Source organism: Nilaparvata lugens, chromosome 4 (genome assembly GCF_014356525.2).
Source record: "Nilaparvata lugens isolate BPH chromosome 4, ASM1435652v1, whole genome shotgun sequence".
NCBI classification, from domain to species: Eukaryota; Metazoa; Arthropoda; class Insecta; order Hemiptera; family Delphacidae; genus Nilaparvata; species Nilaparvata lugens.
Window position 1 is genome coordinate 6,329,598 of NC_052507.1, and position 26,217 is coordinate 6,355,814.

The 26,217-nt window shown below is 33.4% G+C and overlaps 1 protein-coding gene across 1 annotated transcript in view; it reads left to right on the forward strand.

The window, feature by feature from the left end:
• Window positions 1-14,106: 14,106 nt before the first annotated feature.
• Window positions 14,107-26,217, forward strand: part of LOC111046207 (helicase SKI2W) — a 72,234-nt gene continuing 60,123 nt past the window's right edge. Inside the window, exons 1-3 of the mRNA XM_039425660.1 lie at window positions 14,107-14,322; window positions 18,099-18,281; window positions 23,783-23,882. Of these exons, the coding sequence (XP_039281594.1) occupies window positions 14,305-14,322; window positions 18,099-18,281; window positions 23,783-23,882 (301 nt within the window). The 5' untranslated portion in view covers window positions 14,107-14,304. The remainder of the gene's footprint in view (window positions 14,323-18,098; window positions 18,282-23,782; window positions 23,883-26,217) is intronic.

Consider the following 26,217-nt stretch of genomic DNA (forward strand, 5'->3'; position numbering starts at 1 on the left):
TAAACAATTCTGTATCAAATGTCTGTTTCAATGCTGTAATTAGAGTTCCGTTTGACTTGAATTTATTATTTATTTATATATATATATATATATATATATATATATATATATATATATATATATATATATATATATATATATATATATATATATATCACTGAAAAACATCACACTATCAAATAGAGTTTTTGAATTTATTTATTATAATATGCACTGCGAATTTGATTCTATGTGCTTACAACGGTGTTAATAAAGGTAATTATTCCCCATTTCAGGTGTTAATCTATTTATGTGAGAGGCACTAAGGGTAGATATTATGAACTTTAAAAAACTCAAAAAAATCAATAAAATGATAATAATATTATGGTAGTGATATGAGAAAAATTGTTATTGGATTTCTTATAAAGGCCAAATTTGTTGTATGTTGTACAGAAAATTTTACCCATAATGTCAGGTTTTCTCGTAAGAACTTTTCATGTATGATGACATGTGACAACAATAGTATATCTTACTGTGTATTTTTCTCACGCACATTGGGTTAGTGTATCAGACTAAAAGGGGATTTCTACATTGTAAAGTAGTTGGCCCATCCTATAAATATATTCTATGCGGTAGTTGAATGTAATATGGTCATTTTTAATCGAGAAATGGGTTATCAGAATATGTTTGAGCATTTATTAGCATTTTTATTGGAAAATGGAGGGGCACAAAGCGATGTGACAACTAACAAAATAAATAATTTAATGTTAATTTATTAAATTCTATTATTCTGGTCTTTCTTAGCTGAGGATTGCATTGATATTATCTAAAAGACTATATAACTGATGATACTTGACATTTCAATTATTACAAAATGACATTAAACTCTTTTTCAATTATCAGCAAAACACTTCAAATATTTAGCATGATTTCCTTGAATAGGTCTGTTATTGTGACGTCAATATTGAAAGTGTTTATTATTTGTATCAAGTGCAAAATTTTTGAGATTTCAAGTAAATTAGGGATTAAAATTCATTATCTACAAATAACTACCTTGAAAATTAATATACTTTTTAGGGATTTAAAAATAAGTTTAAATATTTGTAAAGTTAAAACTATTTGATATTTCTAATTTTTGACTGAAAAATAAATTTATTCCTTTTTCTTTTGACAAATTGAACAATCTAGTTAGAATTCATAAGTTCATTGTCTAATTTAAAATAGGATTTATTCTAAGTCTCATTATTCCTTATGTCGTAAATTGTTTTCTGGTATTTTATATAATTATGATTGATAATTGAAAGAAATGTTGAGAATTAATCACACAATATTCCTCAAATAGCATTGGAACTATCATTCAAGTTCTTGGAAAAATCCAACTAAGTACTGTATTTGCGCGTGATAAATCTGAGATCTATAAATTTGACAAACTTTTTAGAATCAGAAGCTAATTGAAGCAATTGATATTACTGTATTCTTTTAAGAAGCAGCCGTGTGTTTTTACCGATACTGTATTAGAATAAAAGGGGATTTCTACATTGTAAAGTAGTTGGCCCATCTATAAATATATTCTATGCGGTAGTTGAATGTAATATGGTCATTTTTAATCGAGAAATGGATTATCAGAATATGTTTGAGCATTTATTAGCATTTTTATTGGAAAATGGAGGGGCACAAAGCGATGTGACAACTAACAAAATAAATAATTTCATGTTAATTTATTAAATTATTCAGGTCTTTCTTAGCTGAGGATTGCATTGATATTATCTAAAAGACTATAATATAACTGATGATACTTGACATTTCAATTATTACAAAATGACATTAAACTCTTTTTCAATTATCAGCAAAACACTTCAAATATTTAGCATGATTTCCTTGAATAGGTCTGTGATTGTGACGTCAATATTGAAAGTGTTTATTATTTGTATCAAGTGCAAAATTTTTGAGATTTCAAGTAAATTAGGGATTAAAATTCATTGTATCTACAAATAACTACCTTGAAAATTAATTTACTTTTTAGGGATTTAAAAATAAGTTTAAATATTTGTAAAGTTAAAACTATTTGATATTTCTAATTTTTGACTGAAAAATAAATTTATTCCTTTTTCTTTTGACAAATTGAACAATCTAGTTAGAATTCATAAGTTCATTGTCTAATTTAAAATAGAATTTATTCTAAGTCTCATTATTCCTTATGTCGTAAATTGTTTTCTGGTTTTTTATATAATTATGATTGATAATTGAAAGAAATGTTGAGAATTAATCACACAATATTCCTCAAATAGCATTGGAACTGTCATTCAAGTTCTTGGAAAAATCCAACTAAGTACTGTATTTGCGCGTGATAAATCTGAGATCTATAAATTCGACAAACTTTTTAGAATCAGAAGCTAATTGAAGCAATTGATATTACTGTATTCTTTTAAGAAGCAGCCGTGTGTTTTTACCGATACTGTATTAGAATAATTGTGATAGTCATGTAAGAGTTAATATTTTTGTCTATCCATCTATGGGCTCTATTTTTATTATTAGACATATTTATTCCGGCATATTTCGAGGCCTATTACTGTAGAATCCTTACAATGTTTTTGATTACCAGTATTTATATGATTATAATTGAAAGCCTCCACAGCTTTTCAAACATGAATGAAAGCCCTCAAACTTGACGAAACATCACATCAACCGTTCTTCTTGTTTTTACCGAATTGAGATTTTATAGCCTTGTATAACACTGACTGTTTTCTTATTTACTAAAAGTTTAATTGATATTATCCACCTTTGTTTTTGATAAGTTTATAATAAAATTCAGCGCTTTGTTAGCATACGCTGGAATTGATTATTTGTATATTATTTGATGTATAGTACACATGATGCACATAAATATGTATGTAAATTGAAAAAAGCGAAAAATAAACTGTACTAGTAAATAAGTGAAGCTTGAGTTAGTCATTTTTAGTTTCTTACGACAAATTATTTGTTATCTTGGCTTCTTTAATCACTGTGAGCCTCTTTCAAACTCATCATCATTAGTCCTTTTCATTCCTTTAGGAGTAACATTGTGGAGCGGCGAAGGTAGAGTGTATGAGAGAAGGTATAGTGAGGTCCACGTTATAATGACAGTATTTGATCAACTTTTGTTTTGCTATCCTTGTCTATCATTCGACAAAGCCGGTGGTACTATCCTTTTCTAGGTCCACAACTATGCCAATTATGTTTTTGACAGTGTCGAAATATAATTAATTAATTAATGCAGAGAATCGGCATCAATATTCTTCTATCTTTATCACTGCCATTATAACGTGGACCTCACTATAGATGAGAGTATTGCAAGTATTAAAATAATGTGCCACAACTATGCCAATTATGTTTTTGACAGTGTCGAAATATAATTAATTAATTAATGCAGAGAATCGGCATCAATATTCTTCTATCTTTATCACTGCCATTATAACGTGGACCTCACTATAGATGAGAGTATTGCAAGTATTAAAATAATGTGCCCGAGCATAATAGAGCAGTGATTGTAGAGTGTATCAGAGAAGGAAGGTAAAAGTATTGCATGTATTCAAATGTATCAGAACATGGTGTAGCGGCAAAGGTTGGGGAGAAAATCACTTTTCCGGTTTTAAAGCACCTCTGTAGAAAGCTCTAAATTTAAATTGCCCTATAATCCAGAATCATGACTCTTGAAAAATGCAGTTTTAGCGTGGAATTAATGCTTCTGAAATAGTCTTTTTTTTGTATACCTGATTACCGTATTACACCATGACCTGAGCACACGAAATTGATCATTTATAAATTACTACCTACATTGAACATTTTTGCAAAAATCCATGTTTTCATGGATTTAATGAAAAATAAAAAAATTGCATGGTTGCCTGTAAAGTCGGTATACGGGCGAAAGTTTTTACGTGACAACGACTTTGAGTGGTGAAATAATTTTAATGTGAATATTCATTCGTATAGTAGGAAGAAGGATGAAATAATAGTAAGAATTTAAAACATTTATTTATACAAAGAATTATATTTAAAACATTAATTTATACAAAGAATTCGCACTGAATTTCATATTAACAAAATTTTATTTTTACCCTTACACATACATACTGTACGTATTTATATACAAATATACATACAATAACTTGCAATACATTTGCGTACTATGAAACAGCGTCCACTACAACTTAACTTGTTCCTATCTGAGTGATTTTGTTGAGAATAGGGCGATGATAGGAGAAATAATATGAAATGGAAGGAAGTGTTTCTGCTGTAATGTGCCTAGAAAATGTCAAGTAGTGGCGCAGTCGCAGGAGATTGCTTGCGGCGCCTGCGCAGGTTGACTGCTCCGTTTCACTCTCTCTCCAGGTGAATGCCTTCGGGTTTCTGCACAAAGTAGGAGGAATTTATTATCATCTCTGTGGCTGCTCGCCACTGCTCCTATTCGTGCTCTTTCCAGACGACCGTGAACTGAAACGAACGCTCTCACTCGCTCTCATTGTGAGCGCATAACGCGGAGCGTAACGCAGTTTCTTGAAGTGTTACCCGGCAAACCAATTTATAAGACGTTGTCACGTCCAAATCTCCCAGATTTGGACGATATTCGGGCACAGAATACAACTATAGGCGAGCTTTCTCTGATTCGGGCTATGAATAGAGGTTGACCTAACAAGTGTCTTGCTATAATATGGAACGTTTTGCTACAATACAGAGTGAGTTATTCACTACTGAAACATGAAATCTTTCCTTCACTCACATCAGAGAAATCTCTCATTTTCAAATGCTTACAACTCAAGAATAGGAGTGAATTTCGCCAATGTGATGACATAATTATTATTGTTACTCTCATCAAGTATTTATGAGAGTTAAAGCGATTTTAATTATTGATCATTTTTGCAAAAATCCATGATGTTTTATTCATGAAAAATGCCAATCTCCCAGATTTGGATGATATTCGGGCTATGGATAGAGGTTGACCTAACAAAAATGTCCTGCTATAATATGAAACGTTTCGCTACAATATAGAGGGGGGTTTTCACTGGAACATGAAATATTCGTAGATATAATCACAAATCATATAAATATGATTGAGAAGCAACAACAGGCATGGCCCAAAGCTATTCCATTCAATTTTGATAATGTCCAAAAGTAAGGTTATGCTTCTACTGCAAAAAGTAAAAGTTTAATTTTAATGATTTGTTCAGTATTTTTTTGATGACTGTAGTGTTTTGGGTGGATGCGCGCAAATTAACCAACATTTTAGAATTCACATAATTCCATTTATTGAACGTTTCATTAAGTAGCAAGAAGAGAACAGACCAAGCACACAGGCAAGGCAACATACCAATTCAAAACTGTTGGTCGCACTGCCGCCAACATAACTAATAGAGAAATAATTTATTGTAAATGTATAAAATAATAAAGTAATTCAACATTGAAATAATTGTTGTTATTAAAAGCACCGCCCATTAAATGACGTCATTGTATCTGAAACCAGCCCGGGGTAGTTCACCAAACAACCGCCACTCTAGCGCTAGCGCTAGCTGGCTACTCTGGGTTCACCAACCTTCCACCACGCGCTAACTGGCGCTACAGTAGAGTCAACTCGAGGTCATTGAGCCATCGCCGTATCTAGAAATAGATCCTATGTTGCCACATTGAAGCAGCTGTCGCGGTGTTGCCAAATTTCAGCCTCTGTCTCATCAAAACAGGTTTCTACATTTCTTGCAGGCTGGCCAGTATTTACAACTCCAAGCATACCCAGCTCCATAGTAGATATTATGATGAAGGGGATTGGGGAAGATTATTGAGGGTTTGAGTTAGATTTTATTATACCCCAAACCATCTGACATTATGAAAAAACGAAAAGCATCCCCTATTTTTTGTAAACCGCGAAATCTTGGGGTAGTGTTTTGGAAAATTTTTGTAGTAGAAAGGATGCTGTAAACAGTGGAATGGACTATTCACGATTTTTCACATTTTTGGGGTTGAAATTTAGGGGTGAAAAAATGAAATCTTTTGTTGTTTAGATATCAGAAAAATTCTTTTTGTCATTCAATTCTACTCTTTGACAGGATTTTTCATTTTATGATTAATGGTTAGGGGGTGGTTAACAAAATAAGGGTAGTTTTTTCGGAATTCTCTGTTTGATGCAATTTTTTGGGGAATGGTAGATAGTAGTTAATAGATGAATTTTTTTTTCAATGGTTGCTGAGGGTTGAAATCGTTAAGGGTTGACCATTTTTAAAACTTTAAATATCTGAATCTTCGAAAAATTATTTTTTCCATCAAGTGTTTTGTATTTTTTTCATTAATTTTTGTAGTATACAGGATGCTGGAAACAGAGGAATGGACTATTCACGATTTTTCTCATTTTTGGGGTTGAAATTTAGGGGTGAAAAAAATGAAATCCTTTGTTGTTTAGATATCAGAAAAGTTCTTTTTGTCATTCAATTCTACTCTTTGAGAGGATTTTTTCATTTTATGATTAATGGTTAGGGGGTGGTTAACAAAATAAGGGTAGTTTTTTCGGAATTCTCTGTTTGAGGCAATTTTTTTTTTGGAATGGTAGATAGTGGTTGATAGATAAAATTTATAATTTTTTTCAATGGTTGCTGAAGGTTGAAATCGTTAGGGGTTGTCCATTTTTAAAACTTTAAATATCTGAATCTTCGAAAAAATTTTTTTTCCATCAAGTGTTCAAAGAGATGAAGAAACGTATTTGATGTTTTGTTCTAAAATCACCCCCTACTTAAAGTTAAGAACTTTATTAACATTAAAAACCACCCCTAAAATGGAGTGTTTTTTAAAAAAATAATAATAAGTTGAACTTGGAAGTTTTTGGTGAGCTTGAACTTTTCAAGCATAACAAGATGATGAAGCATAGAAGAAAAATCCAAGTATTGCATGATTATAAATTCAAAATGTAATGATATTTCTAGTATTTACTGTATATCTTGTGAATTCCACTTCCATAATAACTAGAAATTTCACAGTTTGCATAAGTATTTTATTTTAGTACATTGTAGGTTTATAGGAATATTAACATAAAAAAATATATTATAATACATATCATATTCATGCTTAAAGTGAGAAACACATGAAATTTTAAATGTTAAATACAATTACCAAAAACTGAATATTATCGAAATGTGTTTGAAGGTTTATAGATTGCTTTTCGCTTTTAATTAACAAGGTTAATTTGAGTGGTATCCAACTATTTCAGTCAATAACGTTTTGATTGAATGAATGAACAATTACGTAGAAATTGAATAGAATTATAATATAATAAAAACACTCCAATATGAAGTTAAAATTCAGTCTGTCAACTCTCAGATTAAACTATATAGGAATTGATAAAAAATAAACAAATTTCAAAACAAAAAAATCAACTAATAACATAAAAAATACTGCAGTAAAATAGCAAGATGTCAATATATTTGGTGCTTTCACTGTCATTTTATAATTGCCCACGCTTTCTCCCATTTTCACTGAGATTAAATCATATTTATCACAGATATATAATGATATTTTTTCACATTATATCAACACTGGAATCAAGCAATTCAACTGTTCATATAACAAGTATTATATTATGCAAATAAGAACACGTTACAATAAGAGCTGATTAAATGGAATAAATAATAATAATAATAATACTGTTTAGTTTTCGGGAACTGCATTATCTGTGTTCGAGGGAGAACAAAAAAATTGTACAGGTCATTTAGATAAGAGTTCTGGAATGTCAACAGAACCAGCCTTGAGACAGCTCGTCGTCCCCCCCCACCACCATTGCAGTCTGTTTGCACAGAATAAAAAATTGAAAACGGCTCTGACGATTTCCTTCAAATTTATACGATGGATAGCCATTTATAAGCCCTATCAACTGACATGTGTCTCATTTCTGGTAAAATTGCAGGAGTTCCGTAATTCTTGAGAAAAATGGCAGCTAATAACTAAAGAAACATGTTTTTCACGATTTTCTCAAAAATGACTTGACCGATTTTTTTAAAATTCATACCCTGTATTATCAGCTCTATCAACTGGCATGAGTATTTTTTCTGGGAAAATAATGGGGGGTCCACCCCATCTTTGAGAAATTGACATTGTAACCTCATTCTCGTGCATGAGGTAGGTAGGTAGAGCAGTTTATAAAAATCTGGTGTGGTACACTCACACAACTTTCCTTGCTCATTGAACTATAAGCCTCATTATCAAACGAGAATAATTTAGGGGAATAACATAATGACGATTGACGGCAACATATTTGCAACTACGATCAGACTACTGTATATGTGTATATACAATTGTTTTCAGAGTACTTTTTCCTTTATGTAAATTGTGAAATTCGATGATTTTTTTTTGGAATTCGTCAAAACAGCTGTTCTACAGATGAAATATCTTGACTATGACTGTGTTCTTTTTTTAAACTGCTCTACCTACCCACGGTATATGGAAGAAGAAAAAGTAAAAACCGTGTACAAACCTACCTCATGCACGAGAAGGAGGTTACAAAGTCCATTTCTCAAGGATTGGGTGGACCCCTCATTGGTACCCCAGGGAAAAGACTCATGTCAGTTGATAGAGCTAATAAATAACTATAGAGGGTATGGATTTCAAAAAATTCGTTAGAGCCGTTTTTGAGAAAATCGTGAAAAAAATGGTTTTTTAGTAACTGTCATTTTTCTCAAGAATATTACGGAGCTCCTGCAATTTTCTCAAAGATAAGACTCATTTCAGTTGATGGGGCTTATAAATAGCTATCCATGGTATAAATTTGAAGAAAATCGCTGGAGCCGTTTTCGAGAAAACCGTGAAAAACATGGCTTTTTAGTCATTATCCGCCATTTTTCTCAAGAATATTACGGAGCTCCAGAAATTTTCCCAGAAATGAGACTCATGCCAGTTGATAGGGCTTATGAATAGCTACCCATGGTATAAATTTGAAGAAAATTGTTGGAGCCGTTTTCGAGAAAAACGTGAAAAACATGGCTTTTTAGTCATTATCCGCCATTTTTCTCAAGAATATTACGGAGCTTCTGAAATTTTCCCTGAAATTAGACTCATGCCAGTTGATAGGGCTTATAAATAGCTATCCATGGTATGAATTTGAAGAAAATCGTTAGAGCCATTTTCGAGAAAAACGTGAAAAACATGGTTTTTAAGTAATTATCCGCCATTTTTTCCGCCATCTTGAATTGAATTTTATTGAATTTCTTATTGTCGGGTCCTCAGGGTATAAGGACCTTAAGTTTAAAATTTCAAGTCAATCGGTTAATTAGGAATGGAGTTATCGTGTTCACAGACATACACACATACACACACACACACATACACACACACACATACACACACACAGACCAATACCCAAAAATCATGTTTTTGGACTCAGGGGACCTTGAAACGTATAGAAAACTTGAAATTGGGGTACCTTAATTTTTTTTTGGAAAGCAATACTTTCCTTACCTATGGTAGTAGGGCAAGGAAAGTAAAAAGAACACAGTCGAGATATTTCATCTGTAGAACAGCTGTTTTGACGACTTTTAAAATCATCGAATTTCACAATTTACACAAAGGAAAAAGTACTCTAAAAACAATAATAATTATATAGTAGTTCATCAATAGCTGGGATCAACAAAAAAAAAATACAGAACGATTGAAAAATTCAGCAACTGCAAGCCACATGATTGTATAATAGTAAAAATGACAACCTCGCCTCGAATAATCCAAGCAGTGTTTCATTACAGCCTTATTTCTAGAGGCAATCAGCTGCTCACGTTTGAAATAATTCAGTCAAATATCTCGTAAATTGCCAGCTTTTAGCATACAATTTGGTACACAATGCATATCATGCAGCCGCTCTCCGAACTTTAAAAGTCCTTGGAGACCAAAATACGATCTTCCGACTACTTTTGACAATTGAAAAAATAATTTCAATTATTTCTGAAAAACTTTCGCGCTTTCACCACCCATTTATCTTTTGAAACAAAAGAGGTTTCCAGCATGTCGAAAATTTCATGTTTTCTGCTTGAAATGTCTCGACATTGACGAACATAATTAGTAATTAAAAAACTAGTAGTTCTGCGAACAGTAGACCTCGCTCATAAATACAACTTTCAATCTATAATGAAAAGGGCCAGTACAATAAGTACAGAATATTTTGAAGATTAAGTCATGTCATCTATTATTTTCTTCATTGAAAGTGCTAGAGCCACTGGACTTATCAAGGAGGTACCTTTATAATTATCAAATACATAGGTACAAATTTTACCTTTTAAATGAAAAAGACTAAGAAATTGTCAAAAAACCAGATTCATTGATACTTAGAAAGACCGGTTTCGTTCTTTATCAAAGTTTATCAGAGATTGACAATGGTGCAATCACCGAAACCGGTTTTTCTAAGTATCAATAAATATGTGTTTTTTTGACAATTTCTTAGTCTTTTTCATTCAATATGAATAATTACTGCAATATCAACTTCTCAACTACACAAAAAGAAAAACAAAATTAATCTTTACACCTTTACATACTAATTTTTTTCTACAACTGCAGTATTGGACTCCAATAAAATAAATATTTTTAAAAAATGATTTATCAAATTAATTTGATAAATCAATTTTATAATTATGATAAGATGATTCAATTTAATGGACGCAATTTAATTCGTGGACGCAGCAGAAGACTAGAGTGAACAACCAAACATAACCCACAAGAAATATTCAGATTTGACATTATGTGAAATTTGAGTTCCCTCCAAAATGAGAGTGAGCAAGCGACCGAGCGTGCTACTATCTTACGGCAGTCTGCTGAACTACTACGACAAACCAACCGTCACAATCAGTGGTCCTTTCAGACAAGTCATGCATTACTTTTGGAATCTCTCACGTCTACAGTTTACATCGGATCTTGTTGAAAAAAATTGCATTGGATAAAGAATTTAATTGAGCAAGGCATGTGTTTTTTCAAATTTCAAATATTCCTTCCAAAACCCTAGAAAAAAATTTTAAACTCTGAAAAGTTTATTTTCATTTAATTATAGGAAGTAGTTTTAAAATAAAAAAAGTAACAAATACATGCTTTGAAGAATTTTATTCTGTTTCCAATGATGTATAATACGTAAATTTCCGTCCATAAATAACGACGCTAAACGTTCCAAAAGATAACATTGATCTTATGGGACATTCAATCCAATATGGCGGTAGATGACCCGCACTCTTAATATATTACAATGACCATTTCAAACTAACTAATAAATTGGCAAGTCTCAGATTCAAGCAATTTGAATTTCAGTTGAATTTGTTTCAGTACAACTTTTACAGTCTACCCTGTTTCAGTACAACTTGACCTCCTACATCCTTCTGACGCCCTGGTATCTGATTTTGATTTTAACCTCTTTTCGGTTGTCGCTTCCAAGCTTAAAATATATAGAACATACGGCTTTAATTCAACGTATATCTATAGCACAAGGCTCTGAGTAGACGGCAAATTTAGTCACCACATTCTGAATTTTTTGAAATGCGAGATGCGACAAATTGGGTCAAAAAAAAGGTTGGCACGACAACCCACTCTGTTGTCGTCCCAGTTCGTCACGTTTTTCCAGTTTTAGTATTTTTCCTACATCATTCTGTTGCCCTGGTATCTGATTTTGATTCAAAGCAAAGGACTTTACCTCTTTTAATATAGAGAAAAACCAGCTTGACCAACTATAGCTTAGCTATTTTCATGAACTTTTCAGTTAAAAAAATAAATTATTCAATCATAATTCTATTATTATTAATAAAATCTATTTAATAATATTTTTGTTATATTTCTATAATATTTTTAGTTGGAATGTCTATCTTTTACGTATTTTTATTGCAACCACATATCTTACCCAATATCAAGTAAATGCACCGATGCTATCTCATATACTAGAACCAATAACTATGAAACAATGATTTACTCACTTGAATAAATAAATTAACTCTCATTTCGTTATAATTTTAAAAAAATAACACCAGACCTGGTGTAACATACCTAAGCTATTTATAAGGTTTCCAACCATGACATGCACTGCACACGCTAACCGCCAATTATGAACTTCACTTCGAATAAGATTGTTTTAGTATTTCAGTTTTGATTGTTGAATAAACTCTATTCTATTCTTATAGCACATTTTTGATCGATACTTAGTGAGGTGGGTGAGGTATTTTGTGGATAGATACATGATTTTGATGACTATATCGCCAAGAACGTTAATAATAATTATTACAGAAATTAAAAAGATTAAATCATTGTTCTTACATCATTAAATCATTTTCATCATCTTAAATCTTAAATCATTTTCTTGTTTTCAAAGTTATTTTCAGAAATGTCAACATAGTAGGCTATTTATAGATATGGTATTTTATTTGAATATAAAGCCGCGTTTATACCAAAGTTATTAGCAAAATGTTAATAACATAATCCTTATTGATTCTATTAGATTGAACGGAGCTTGACCAACACATATGTTCATCATGTGTATGATAAGTTATGTTCAATTTGATAGAATCTATGAGGATTATGTTATTAACATTTTGTTAATAACTTTGTTTTAAACGCAGCTTTATATTCAAATAAAATACCATATCTATAAATAATAGCCTACTATGTTGACATTTCTGAAAATAACTTTGAAAACAAGAAAATGTAAGAACAATGATTTAATCTTTTTAATTTCTGTAATAATTATTATTATTAACGTTCTTGGCGATATAGTCATCAAAATCATGTATCTATCTACAAAATAAAAAGACTAGAAATTATCACAACCACTTATTTCAAATAAGTTAAAATGAATGGTTGTGAAATTTCAAATAGAATGACATAATTCTATCAATATTTTGCAGTTGCAGAAATTTCACAACCATTCATTTTAACTTATTTGAAATAAGTGGTTGTGATAATTTCTAGTCTTTTTATTTGATATGAATATCATCTACCACAATATTACCTCCACTACTACACACAAAATTTCATTTTTCTCTGTCATATAAAAACTTTTCAAAGAAAGGGTAACTTACTATAATGTCATTTTATAAAATGAGCTTTTATATTTGGTTTTTAATAAACAAGATATACTTATACCAATGTGATAATTGATAAAGTGAGTTTCATTTCTAAATGAATATAAATTAAGTTTATTGATGTTGTTTTATAGAGAGCATTTGCAATAAATTTTAGTTATTCAATGACTGAGCTGTTTTATTTACAGTTACCTATAATCTATATAAATAGAAATCGAGCCTCAAATTTTGACATTCAATAACTTTTTTATGTGTGCACTGAATTTGATGATTTTTGTTTAGTTGTGTTTGTTATGTTCGGGAGCAGGTTTATTGCCTATCAAATTTATGATCAGACTTCAGGACTCTTTCCTACTAGTCCAGTCAAATGGTCGTTTTTCAGGAAACAGCCCCGAAAGAATTTTTCTCGATGGTTCTGTATGTATTTTGGGGCGCTGAATTCGAATCTGAAATTTGCTGACACGCCAGAGGGCGTTTCACCCCCAAAATTTTTTACTTTTTTCAATTTTCCCCCCACTAGGAAATAGGTACTGAAATTAAATGTTTCTAACGGGTGATTCTCATAGAAAATAACCCTCGTGAGATGATTTCAGCCGAAATATTTTTTTGTTTAGAAGGCCTTGAAATGGTATTATAATGAAAAATTTGTATTTTTGCTGAAGGACATGATTTTATTTTTTTGGGTATATTCACCCTCCCCCCACTACTAAATTCGAAAATTCCTAAGGAATCTTGTTCATAATGAATTGTTCTTTCACGTGATGTGTGGTTTTTTATCTATACTAGAAGAATATCCAAGTCCAAGATCTACGAGCAACTGTAGATGGTAATGCGCATGCTCGATAAAAATCAAGTTTACAGGTTAGAATTAATAATAATTATTCAAACATTTTGAATAATAATAAGCTTTTGTAATCATTGAAATAATTCAGAAGGTAAAATCTAAACCCCTCACCGACCCTTCGACCTTGAAAAATCCAATAGAAATAGCCCTTTAGGTTTTGTTAATATTGGATATAGATCATTCATATTACAGATTGATTACGCAATTTAGATGACTATAGGCTATAGTTACTGTGCTATAGCTATAGTTTAGTTATAGTTATAGATAGATTCAGTTTGCTTGTATGTGAATTGTGTACGTTTACTAAAAATTACAACATCAAAAATATTCTATATGACTAAAATGTATTATAATATCATTAATATCCCATAATTCATTTTAACATAAACATGAATTATTATGTGTTAAAATAACAATTGATAAAATCAAGTTAACATGACAGTGAAAAGTGAGGTTAGATGCTACTTTTGCCATTTATCACTTCTTATAAGTTTATATAATAATTATTTAGAGATAATTTCCTTATTACAATCATATTATTATATTTTAATTGAAATAATATACTCTATTTGTTGAGACTACTTGACTGGTAACTTATTTAATAGCTGTGGAATATTGAACATTTATTTTTCAACTTATTTAGTAGAAAAGTCAATAAATTCAAACTAATAAAATAGCAACTCAATAATGTTTGGGCTATTTCATTTACAATCTTTTGATAAAAATTACGGTTGTCCAAAAAGGCCAAGTTTTATGTTTTTTATCACAAATTAATGTCTACGAAATGTTGTATCCTACTTAGAATGTTAATTGAATAAAAAATCCATACTATTGATAATTTGGATTATTTGATTATTTGGTCACATGCACCTGCAGAACAGCTTTTTGAAACAGTAGTGGTGAAAGTACGGATGAGGCAGATGAACCTAATCATTATTGGCACCTATCGATCTCCATACCCCAGAACAGAAGATGAATTCCTATCCAGACTTGGAAGTCTACTTCAAAAATACTCTGGAAAGCGCTTCAAGATTGTTGTCCTTGGAGACACCAACATAGACACTCTAAAACCAGAGAGCCAAATCTGTAAGGACCTAGAAAATATCTTGACACAGCATGGCTGCCAAATCTACAGGATGCCTGCCACAAGAATCACTCAAAACTCAACCACTAGCATTGACGGATGTTATCACAATATGGACACAAAAACAATAGAAACTAAAGCATACCCAAACCAAATTTCCGACCATCACACTGTCATCTGCAAAGTAACTAGTACGGTAGAATATGAAAATGCTATATATAAACACACCCGAAACTTCTCCACAGAAAATCTAAATCAACTAAAGACATTGCTTCAGCAAGCTGACTGGACAAGGGTGATAAACTCTCCTCAAGTAGATGACAAATATAATAACTTTCTGAAGATAATGCGGATAAGTATGGATAGTGCAATGCCTCGAGAATTAAAAAAATTACTACATCCGAAAAAAATATCTTTTGGGACAATACACATTGACATTGAGACACAAACTACTCCAAGCAAATAACCAGTACTTGGCAACAGGCTCTCTGGAAGATAAAGAAAAATGCTCTACTTTAAAGAAGGCCTATGACACTGAAGTGAGAGAGAAGAAAGTGCAGCAGATAAGAAGTAGAATTGAAAAGACTAATAATAAACCAAAAATTCTCTGGAAGATTATCAATAATGAAAGAAACAAAAACAAACTAGGAGTACAGGACAACCTAGTGCTGAACTGGGAAAACGGAAAAATAGTAAACCCCAAGCATATTAGTGATATCTTCAATTCTTTATTCACACAACCGCCACCAAAGTCAAATATGCACGCATTAGATAGTTAGGATGAGATGCTTGATGCTCCATTTTTCAGTGATTTCTCCACAATTTCAGAATCAGACATTGACTGCCTTCTTGACAACCTAAAACCAAGTAACTCAGCCGGATATGATGAGATTACAGGAAAAATAATGAAGTATTGCAAGGACGAGTTGAAAAAGCCACTTCTTGACATTGCTAACTCATCTATAAGACAAGCAAAATTTCCATCATACATGAAAGTGGCAAAGATTTATCCTAAACTGAAAAAAGGTGACAAAACTGATCCCAGGAATTACAGACCGATTGCTAATCTGCCTACACCATCAAAAATAATCGAAAGAGCAGCCTATAATCAAATAATATCCCATCTTGAAGACAACAATTTACTTGTGAAACAGCAGCATGGATTCAGAAAGAACCTCGGCACAATGACTGCAATATCAAATTTACACAATGAGATTACAAAAATGTGGGAAGAACATAAAACCCCCTGTGGACTCTTTATTGATCTACAAAAGGCATTTGATACAATAGACTTCAACATACTAAAAAGCAAACTCAAAAAACTAAAAATTGTAGGAAATGCACTTGCCTGGCTAGAAAACTACCTCACAAACCGGCAACAATATGTTGAAGTAGAACATAAAATCAATAGCAATGTAATCAACTATAGATCATCCATACAAGCAGTCACTAAAGGCGTACCACAGGGATCGATACTGGGCCCCCTGCTATTCCTCATTTATATAAACGACTTTTCTAAGGAATTACAACCTGATAAAAAATGCATTTTGTTTGCAGATGACACAACAATACTTATGCCCACTAGCAAGGAAATGTCTAAAAATGAAGTAATCGATTCTACATTCAATGAAATTAAAGGAATCTGCAATAAATTAAACCTTACCATCAACACTACAAAAACAGTATGTATTACATTCACAAATAGAAATCAACAACATGAACCCCTGAATGGAGAAATAATGGAGGCCGACAATACAAAATTCCTCGGAATTCTAGTGGACAAAAATCTCACCTGGCAAAACCACATAGATCACCTGTGTAAAAAACTATCTTCAGCAGTGTATGTGATCCGCAGAATACGAAATATAACAGATGAGAAGACAGCATTTACATCCTACCATGCCCTATTTTCATCTCATCTCAAATACGGCATTGTTGCATGGGGATCGGCAACAATAGCAAACCTCAACAGAGTACTGTGTATACAGAAGAGAGCTATACGCACTATACTGAGAAGAAATATGTTGGATCACTGTAAGGGCTTCTTTGTGCAGTATAATATCCTGACAGTGATCTCACTATATATCATGGAAACAGTACTAGCGGTGGTGAAAACAAACCCCAGGCTGAGATGCGGACAACACACCTACAGCACCCGAACCAGGAATAATATTTATCTTCCCCAACACAGACTCACTAAGACTGCAAAATCACCAGCCTACACTGGGGCTTTCTTCTTCAATCTGCTCCCGCTGCATGTAAAATCAATGGTCAATACTGGGACATTCCCAAGAACACTGAAGATGTACCTGCTGACAAGACCCTATTACTCAGTAGCAGAGTATGTTGGGGAACACACTGCTACACACCTGGACTAACCCGGGACAACTATGACGACTCCACGGACACACGACCGTCGGGAGGACCTAGGAAGTAAAAAAAAAAAGTAAAAGTGGAAACTGACTGTAATTGAGTCCTAAGGCCCATACTACATTACAACAACTGTGGACACCATTGACCGAACACTGGTGTCCGTGTGTAGAGAAAACTGTAACACCAGCCGGGTGCGGGTAGCCGGGCTGGCGAAATATCAGCCAGCGAACAAAATCTATTAACCCAGTTGGTAGCCCTATAGTGAAGTCCACGTTATAATGGCAGTATCTGTTTAACATTGGTTTTCCTTTTTCTAGATTTTTTTCAAGATTTGACAAAGAAGATAGCGCTATCATTTCCTAGCTCCGAAACGTTGCCAGTTCGTTTTTTAACAATAGAAATATAATTAATTAAGAAAATGTTTAATCTCAGTTATGAAAATTTACTACCGTATTTAATAATTAAAAAATATATACTTCTGTGAATGAATTTATGCAGGAGTAATATATTGTTCCTTGCCTTTAATTCAACCCAGGCCCTTGCACATTGGTACTTATGACTGACTGCGTTAAAAAATATTTTATAACCTATAACTTTTGTATAGTTACGGTATTATATTATTTTATCATTTTGATTGTTATATGTGTTGATAACCTTCCCAAGGTTGCTCTTTTTTGACTCATCTTTTCTCTGGTCATCAGATGTTTAGGATGCAATTATAAATGAATGTCCCACTGCAATGTTTTGAAGAGCCGCTGTTGACCGTTTGTAGGTGGTGTCGATCGAGCCGCCACCGGTGTGTCCAAATGTGACGCAAGAGTTGGCACAGTATCTGTGCCACCCGGAGAAGCTTTCCATCTACAATTATGAGAAGGCTCATCAGTTCTGGGACAGAGATCCCAAACCGTCTTCGCTCAAGAACTTTTCCACCTGCAAGTTGGCATCCACCTTGAAGGTAGGTCGTGCTTCACTTTTTTCAAAATTTTTGAACCTAATCCACAATTAATAAGTAGGCTATAAATCAATTGAAGGGGTTATAATACAAGGGGTCCAAGTGACATATTGTTAGTTTTGAGAAAATTGACTCTAAAGTTTACTTACATTAATTAATTTTTCATTCGTGAAATGAATATAGGAATGATAGTAACCTATTCCTATACTATTCAGTATACTTTTACCAAATCAAACGTACAGTTTCATGTCTCAAATTGCTCTCCTTTCTCAATTATCAGCTAAATAGTGATAAGAAGTATCACTTGTACCCCTTGTTTACCAAACAAAACTCTATTGTTCAGCTACACATAAATCTATCAAATTTACCAGCAATTGAACAATGATTAATGACCTCATTGCAATATTATATGATTGGCTAATTGGTTCTTGAGATATCTTTTGCTTGGTGACATGGCTTAATCAAGTTTAAATTCAATTTGATGGATACGAGCAACCGTTGTCCTGTAAACAAGGGATCCAAGTCACTTGAACCCCTTGTTTAATCAAATAAACAGCTGTTTGAAAATGTAGTTTAAAAATTTTACACCAGATGTCAGCACTGATTTAACTTAGGCTTATACCTCTTGTATACTAGATTTTTACCACTTTCAGCTATCGATTACTGTAGCTAACTCAAGAAAATGAAAAATGTCACTTGGACCCCTTTGTATTCTGACCCCCTCAATTGTTTTATACTATGACGAAGTCTGTTTGGTGACTGCCGGTCATGGACTGAATATACTGAATTACTGAATCACACTATCGCCAAGCCAAACTGTTAAGCTTGGCCACGTTAGTCTTGCCATCTACACTGCAATGTGACCTTCTGTGGATGCTCGGCTGGCCACTCGCCTTCACTCGACAAAAATCGGAGCGATGACTTGCAAAGGATAGTGAAGGTGAGCGCTGGCAAACCACCCATCCACACTCTCACGCTCGTCGTCATTTGTACACGTTGGGCCAACGTGTGGATGCGGCATTAGAGTGTGTGCACATAGAGAGTGGTTATGCGTTCCGCGTTCTTGGAAGCTGAAGTCAAATATTGAATCAGTACGAGTGCGACATATTGTGATTTAGTTGATAACTTGAGGTGCAATTCCTAAAGCGGACCATTCACTATCCGACAATTTGTCATTGTCGACAATTTAGGTCACCACATTGGATCTTTCACCACTCACGCTGCGGCTGGTTAGTCAAACATTCCCACTCCAAAATCAGGTTCCAAATCGAACCTGACTGACCTTGCGAGGTCGGACAAGTCAGGTGAACAGTTCACCAGACTTCTGACAGCACTGGCTCCGCCTACATCAACCTAAAAATAAATGATTATGGTATATCTGGACCTGAAGAATTGGACCTGGTATATCTGGACCTGAAGAATTGAACCTGGTATATCTGGACCTGAAGAATTGGACCTGGTATATCTGGACCTGTATTATTAATGGACCTGAAGTTGAACAAAATATCGGATAGTGAATGGCCCGCTTTGATTACTTTAGTTATCAACTTGACTCGTCTCGATGATTCATTAGATATTTATTTACAGATGGAATTAAATGGAGAATGCATTTATTCAAATGCTAAATAATATATAATTGTTAATTAACGAAAATCCTAAATAAATGCTGTAAATCACCCCGAAGACTTCTGCTACTGCAGACATTGACAACAGGGTTAACAGCTAGATGGAAATTCGATGAGAACTACTATCCAAAAATTAGTTGCCAGCCCGGGAATCGAACGCGGTACCTCCCAATTGCCAGTCAGGAATGCTTACCCTTACACCAAACTGACAATCTCTGGATAGCAGCGGCTCATTTTATAATATAATTTTATTATGCTGATAATAAATTATTATTTAGCATTTGAATAAATGCATTCTCCATTTAATTGCATCTGTAAACTGGTTGGCCGCTGTGGTTTCGTATAAAATGAGCCGCTGCTATCCAGAGATTGTCAGTTTGGTGTAAGGGTAAGCATTCCTGACTCGCAATTGGGAGGTACCGCGTTCGATTCCCTGGCTGGCAACTAATTTTTGGATAGTATTCTCATCGAATTTCCATCTAGCTGTTAACCCTGTTGTCAATGTCTGCAGTAGCAGAAGTCTTCGGGGTGATTTACAGCATTTATTTAGGATTTTCGTTAATTAATAATTAGATATTTATTTATTTGTTGATACTACAAATCATATGAATATGATCAGGAAAGAACATCAGGCATAGCCCAAACTATTCTGTTTCCAAATGTTTATATATAATAACAAAATATATATGAATCGCAAAAGCAATATAGTAGCCAATACTTCTCAATCATCTGCCGCCATAACGTTTATACAACATAGAAGTCCAATTAGTCATCGAATCTAATGGATTTATAGGTTATGTGCTTCAGTCACGGCGGCTCTAACCACACGTCTATAGACGCGCGTCTCGAGACGCCTTCAAGGAATGGACCTTTACTGAAGCTGTATTCTCTAGCTCTCTGGGTGTTTTTATATTTTGTCCATAAAAAGAACCTGGGCCGCTGAACTCGATACATCTGACCTCTTTCTGTGTGCACAAACGCTACTTATTTAGGGGAGAGTGGGGTACAGTGGGACAGTTTTTGGTCTTGAATTTGTTATTGTATTAAAATATCAGTTTAATAGAACCAAAAATATACTAGCATGTAGAGTGGAAGTCTTACTTTCATAATTATATTTTTATTTTATTAGTATAACTATGCAAATATGAAAAAAAAACAAATTGTAAACCCTCACAATGTGGTCCACTGTGTCCCTTAAGGCTGTGCAAAGGCTAAAAATAAACTTTCTACTCATTATATTTTTCCAAGGTTTTTATTTGTATATCATCAAGCTATCAAAATGGAAAAGTTTTCTCAGAAAAACATTTTTTTCCGATCATTACTTTTTGAGATATGAGCGCCTGAAGTTTGAAATTTTGGGACAGAACATTTCAAATTCGGTAAGATATAAATCTATGAGATTTAGAGGATGGATTCTTCATGGTATTGTTGATCTAGTAAAACAAGCTTCATGATATACTAATCGAAAAACTTTGAAAAATATCACGAGTAGAGAGTTTATTTTCAGCCTCTGCACAGCCTTAATGGGGCACAGTGGGACAGACTTTGGGATACACTGGGACACTAAAATAAAAAATCTGTTTTTAATGAAAATACGAATTATTTTGACATTCTTTATATCAGTTACCTTAGGAGGGATGAGAATCTAGACAAGTCAACATTCTTCTTCTTCTTCTGGTGCCTATCCGTTACCGAATGTTGGCAATCATTCTGGCAATTATAACCTTGTTGACAGCCGCTCTAAAAAGTTCCGGGGTGGTCACATTAAATGACATATTTGTTGTATTAGTCTTCCTGTGCTGCCATGTGTTGTAGGAGGAGGAGGGGGAAGTTTCAGTTAAACATCACCTTCCAATGCGAAGCAAGTTTTTTCTTCTCCTTTGACAAATTTGAACCCTGGTAAGATTCTCTTCCAGGTATTTAACACAGTAATCACTGTCATCAGGTTTCTCAACTATTTCTGCAGCATAATAATTGACCGATTTTTTCCCACAAACTTTCACCAATACAAAATAGCATTCCCACTGTGCCCCGGAAAAATTGTCCCACTGTGCCAATATATAATATTTAAAAGCCAATATATAAAAGCTATTTCTGAAAAAAATGACCAATAATAATGTTTACCTTATTCGGTTGAATACATTATAAACTTGATTTCAGCACCAAAAGTTCAGACATTAATAATTCTTTTTAATTTTTTATAGCAAGAATCTTAGCTTAACTTTTTTTACTATAGGCGTCAGAAAATTAGTTGATGTTGCCCTCTCCAAAAGTACTTGCGGCAAAATGATGGGCTCCTCATCACATGATCAGAATCAGGTTTGCCAACTTATAAACTAGTTATTTCTCTAATATTTTTGGAAATGAAGGAAAATTCTCCATCATCCCACTGTGCCTCATGTCCCACTGTATCCCACTCTCCCCTATTGTTTAAATGCTGTAAATCACCCGAAGACTTCTGCTACTGGAAATATTAACAACAGGGCAAGATGGAAATTCGATGAGAGCTACTACGCAATAGTTATTTGAGCAACTAGTGCGCAAAGTGACAGTTTGCTGCACCGAAAGAAACGTTCACGCACGAGCCGAATGGTTTCTTGAGTGCAGCAGAGGAACTTTGCGCACATATCTCACATTAAATTTTTCCTACAGTTACCATTGAATATGAGAAGTGGTTGATTATGGGTAAAATGATAGCTGAAATCCATTTAATGTTTGTATAATTTTGTTATTAATAACAACTTTAATTTATTTTAAACTTGATAATCCAATTGAAAATTGATAATCGATGATTTATTCAAATTGAAAATTAAATTAATCCAATTAATTTTGAAATTTGAATAATTTTTTCAGTAGGCTAAATCTTAATTTCTAAATAATTTTTCAACCAATCAATTTATGAATGAAAAAAATATTATTTGAAATAATGAATAATTAATAATATTGAAAATGTATAATTTAATGAGTTCTCATTTTTATTTATTTGAAAATCAGAAAAAATATAGATAGAACAAAATACACGCCAACAATGTCAATAGCTGATTGGGATGGCTGCAAGATAATACGCAAAGTATTAAGAGTACCGCACTAGAGCGGAAAAGTGATTCTTTGCGTTCTGTAATCAGTGCAGGAATGGTCACTTTTCAAGGTAACTGGAGGAAAAATTATTTTCCAGCCAGGGAATCGAACCTGGTACTTCCTAATTGGTAATTAGGAATGCTTACTCTTACACCAAATCGACAAACTCTGGATAGCACATCGCTCATTTTATACGAAGCCATAGCGGCCAGCCAGTCTACAGATGGAAACTAATGAGAATTTGAATTTATTCAAATGCTAATTAATGAATAATATTATTGTTGGATCAAAATCCCAATTAAATGCTGTAAATCACTCCGAAGACTTCTGCTACTGCAAATATTGACAACAGGGTAAACAGCTAGATGGAAATTCGATGAGAGCTACTATCCAAAAATGGTTTGCCAGCCTAGGAATTGAACCCGGTAAAATTCCATTGAATATTTCAATCTAACTTTAGTTAGATAAGAGTAAATTCGCACAGTCTGATGATGACCAACAACAGGTCTAAACGATCGTCACTACCAATGTAAGTGCATTTCACTCCATAAGTGTTTTTTTTTTAATTCAAGTTTAATTTTATAGTGAAAAAGTATGGATATGCAACAGACTAACTTTAGTTCTAAAATTATTCTGTAATACGGTAATATAAAATGTAGTAGTTATTGTAATAATAGTACGTATATTGTGTCATTATGTTTAATAAGTAATGCCATAAAATAATGAAAAGTTTTTCAAACATAAATTTGTATGTATTCCACAAATTGTATTGTAATCATAGATTATTTCTTTCATCTTCAGGTTGAGAGAGACCTCAAGACTGGAAAGCTACTCGGCTTCAAAGAGACCCTCATCAATCCTTCTATTTCTGAAGACATCATACCGATTAATTTTGACATTGGTAAGTTAGAGTTTTCCTTATAATCTTGAAGTATTCAGGATTCTAAAAGTAACATCCCTATATTTATATACATCATTCTACATTCATAATACATTCATCCCTACATTTATAATACATTCGTCAAGATAATACAATATTAATACATTACAATATATTATAATATATTATAATATGAATCAATATCAAAGTTCTTGTGCCCTATATAATATAGTCTATCATCATGTCTTGTCCTATATCTGGAAGTCACTCGTATGTTATGTCTAGCTTTAGACTAGACTATTAAGCTGGATTCGGACACAAGAGTGACTGAACAGTGATAATATAATTATTATAAGTCTAATGATATCACTCATACTCACTCGGCCGGGCTGAGTCACTATGTGTAACCATAGATAAACAATAGCATAAGTAGATATCCCATGGTATAGGGCGTTTGTGTCGCAACTTTTAGGCTCAACTCACGCTTATGTGACTCAGGTCGAGAAGAGACTCGACTTCAGTCGAGAGCATGTCTTTCCAAATGTTGTCACTCAGACCAGTCGACTCTTGTCTCCGCGACCTCGCGACTGTGAGACTGACTCGACATGTTGGTCGAGCCTCGACTTAAGTTGCGTAGTACCGTGCATTTTTAATTAAAGTGAGGTCATGTTTTATGAAAGTGATGTTTTATCATTTTAGATAGGACAATAATACGAATTAGATAAGCCAATATATTCATAATAATAATTATTATAAAATTTGTTACATGCAAATTAGTATTGAATGAAAAAGACTAAGATATTGTCTATCAAATTATTGATATTGTCTATATTGTGATAGTTTATCAGAGATTGACAATGGTGTAATAACCGAAACCGGTCTTTCTAATTTCAATAAATCAGTGGTTTTTTGACAATATCTTAGTCTTTTTCATTCAATATGAATAATTACCACAATATCAACTTCTCAACTACACAAAAAATGCAAATTAGTGACGAATTAGATCTTATATTCTTAATAAATTATGGTTAGAAAATAGAGTAGCATGGAACTGGAGTAGTGACAATGAGTGAAAATGTCGTAAGGTAGAGAGACTGGAGTATCCTCGACTAGAATCGTACTATTTGAGTCGAGGGAGTGTGAATTGAGCCTAAGTGTTATCTCAAGCCGATAGTCCATGTAGTTCTTTCCCGTGAAGCTGTCTGACGCTGGTAGTCTCTCATATTGTGCCGTTCATACACTCTCACCCCAACAAAACAGTAAAAATCGACAGTAATCGGCTTGAGTTAACAGTAAAAGTTGCGACATAAACGCCCTATACCATGGGATATCTACCTACGCTAATGTTTCTCTATGATGGTAGCTGGACTAGATCACCTTTCATGGGATATCTACTTACGATATTGTTTCTCTATGACCGAAGTTAAGACCGAAGAACTGGCTAAATCATCGCCACTCTGGGCGGCACTGGCTAGATTGGCTTTCTTTCAAGATGACAACGATATACTTGCAGGAGTCAGCTCAGCCATTGGAATGAGTACATCTCCAAGGACCATGACTTCAGAGTAATCAAGTGGTACTTCAAGGCCAGGAACGAGCTTGTGCAATTGAACAAGTATTCCTTCAAACAAAGCAACAAGGCATGCTCATTGTACAGCCTGAAAGAAGTAGATGTTGCCCACTTCGTTGGCAGGTGCCCGGTTCTCGGCGAGTACAGGCGACGCTACACTGGCAGGACGCTTCTTTCATGGCCACAAATGAAAGAATTCTTCTGAATGGCGAGAGCTGGCAGTGTGTTGGTGCATATTGCTCTGATGCATGGAGATATAGACATTTTCTCATAGCTCAATTCAACCACTAATAGTAATAATTGTTCCTTGAACGCTATTGAACTGTCTCATGATCTAAACATTATCAAAGTATTTTCATGGAATATTATAAATAATAATAATAATAATAAAAATGCTCAACTCACCCTGATGGTCATTGACCAAGGGATAAATGCTTACATTAATTGGAATTTATAATTTGTATGTGTGTTTTTTGATTAATAAATGAAAGCTTTTCTATTCTATTGTTTCTCAATGGTGTAACATAGGTAACATAGTAAACTTAGGTGGTAGTGACTGAGTGGGGAGTTAGTCCAATTAGAGCTCATGGAAATTATATGTTTACAATAGCTTTGTTATATATTTTTTCGCCCCACTTGGATGTAATGAGCTGGTTTTCGTGCGTCATATGGAGGCCGAAAGTGATTGTTTTCTGACCAAGCCGGTAAAATTTTTACGGCCCTAGGGCTGTAAAATAACCTTGAAGTCAGCTGATTCTGATTTGATGTGAACGTGTTTACAAAATA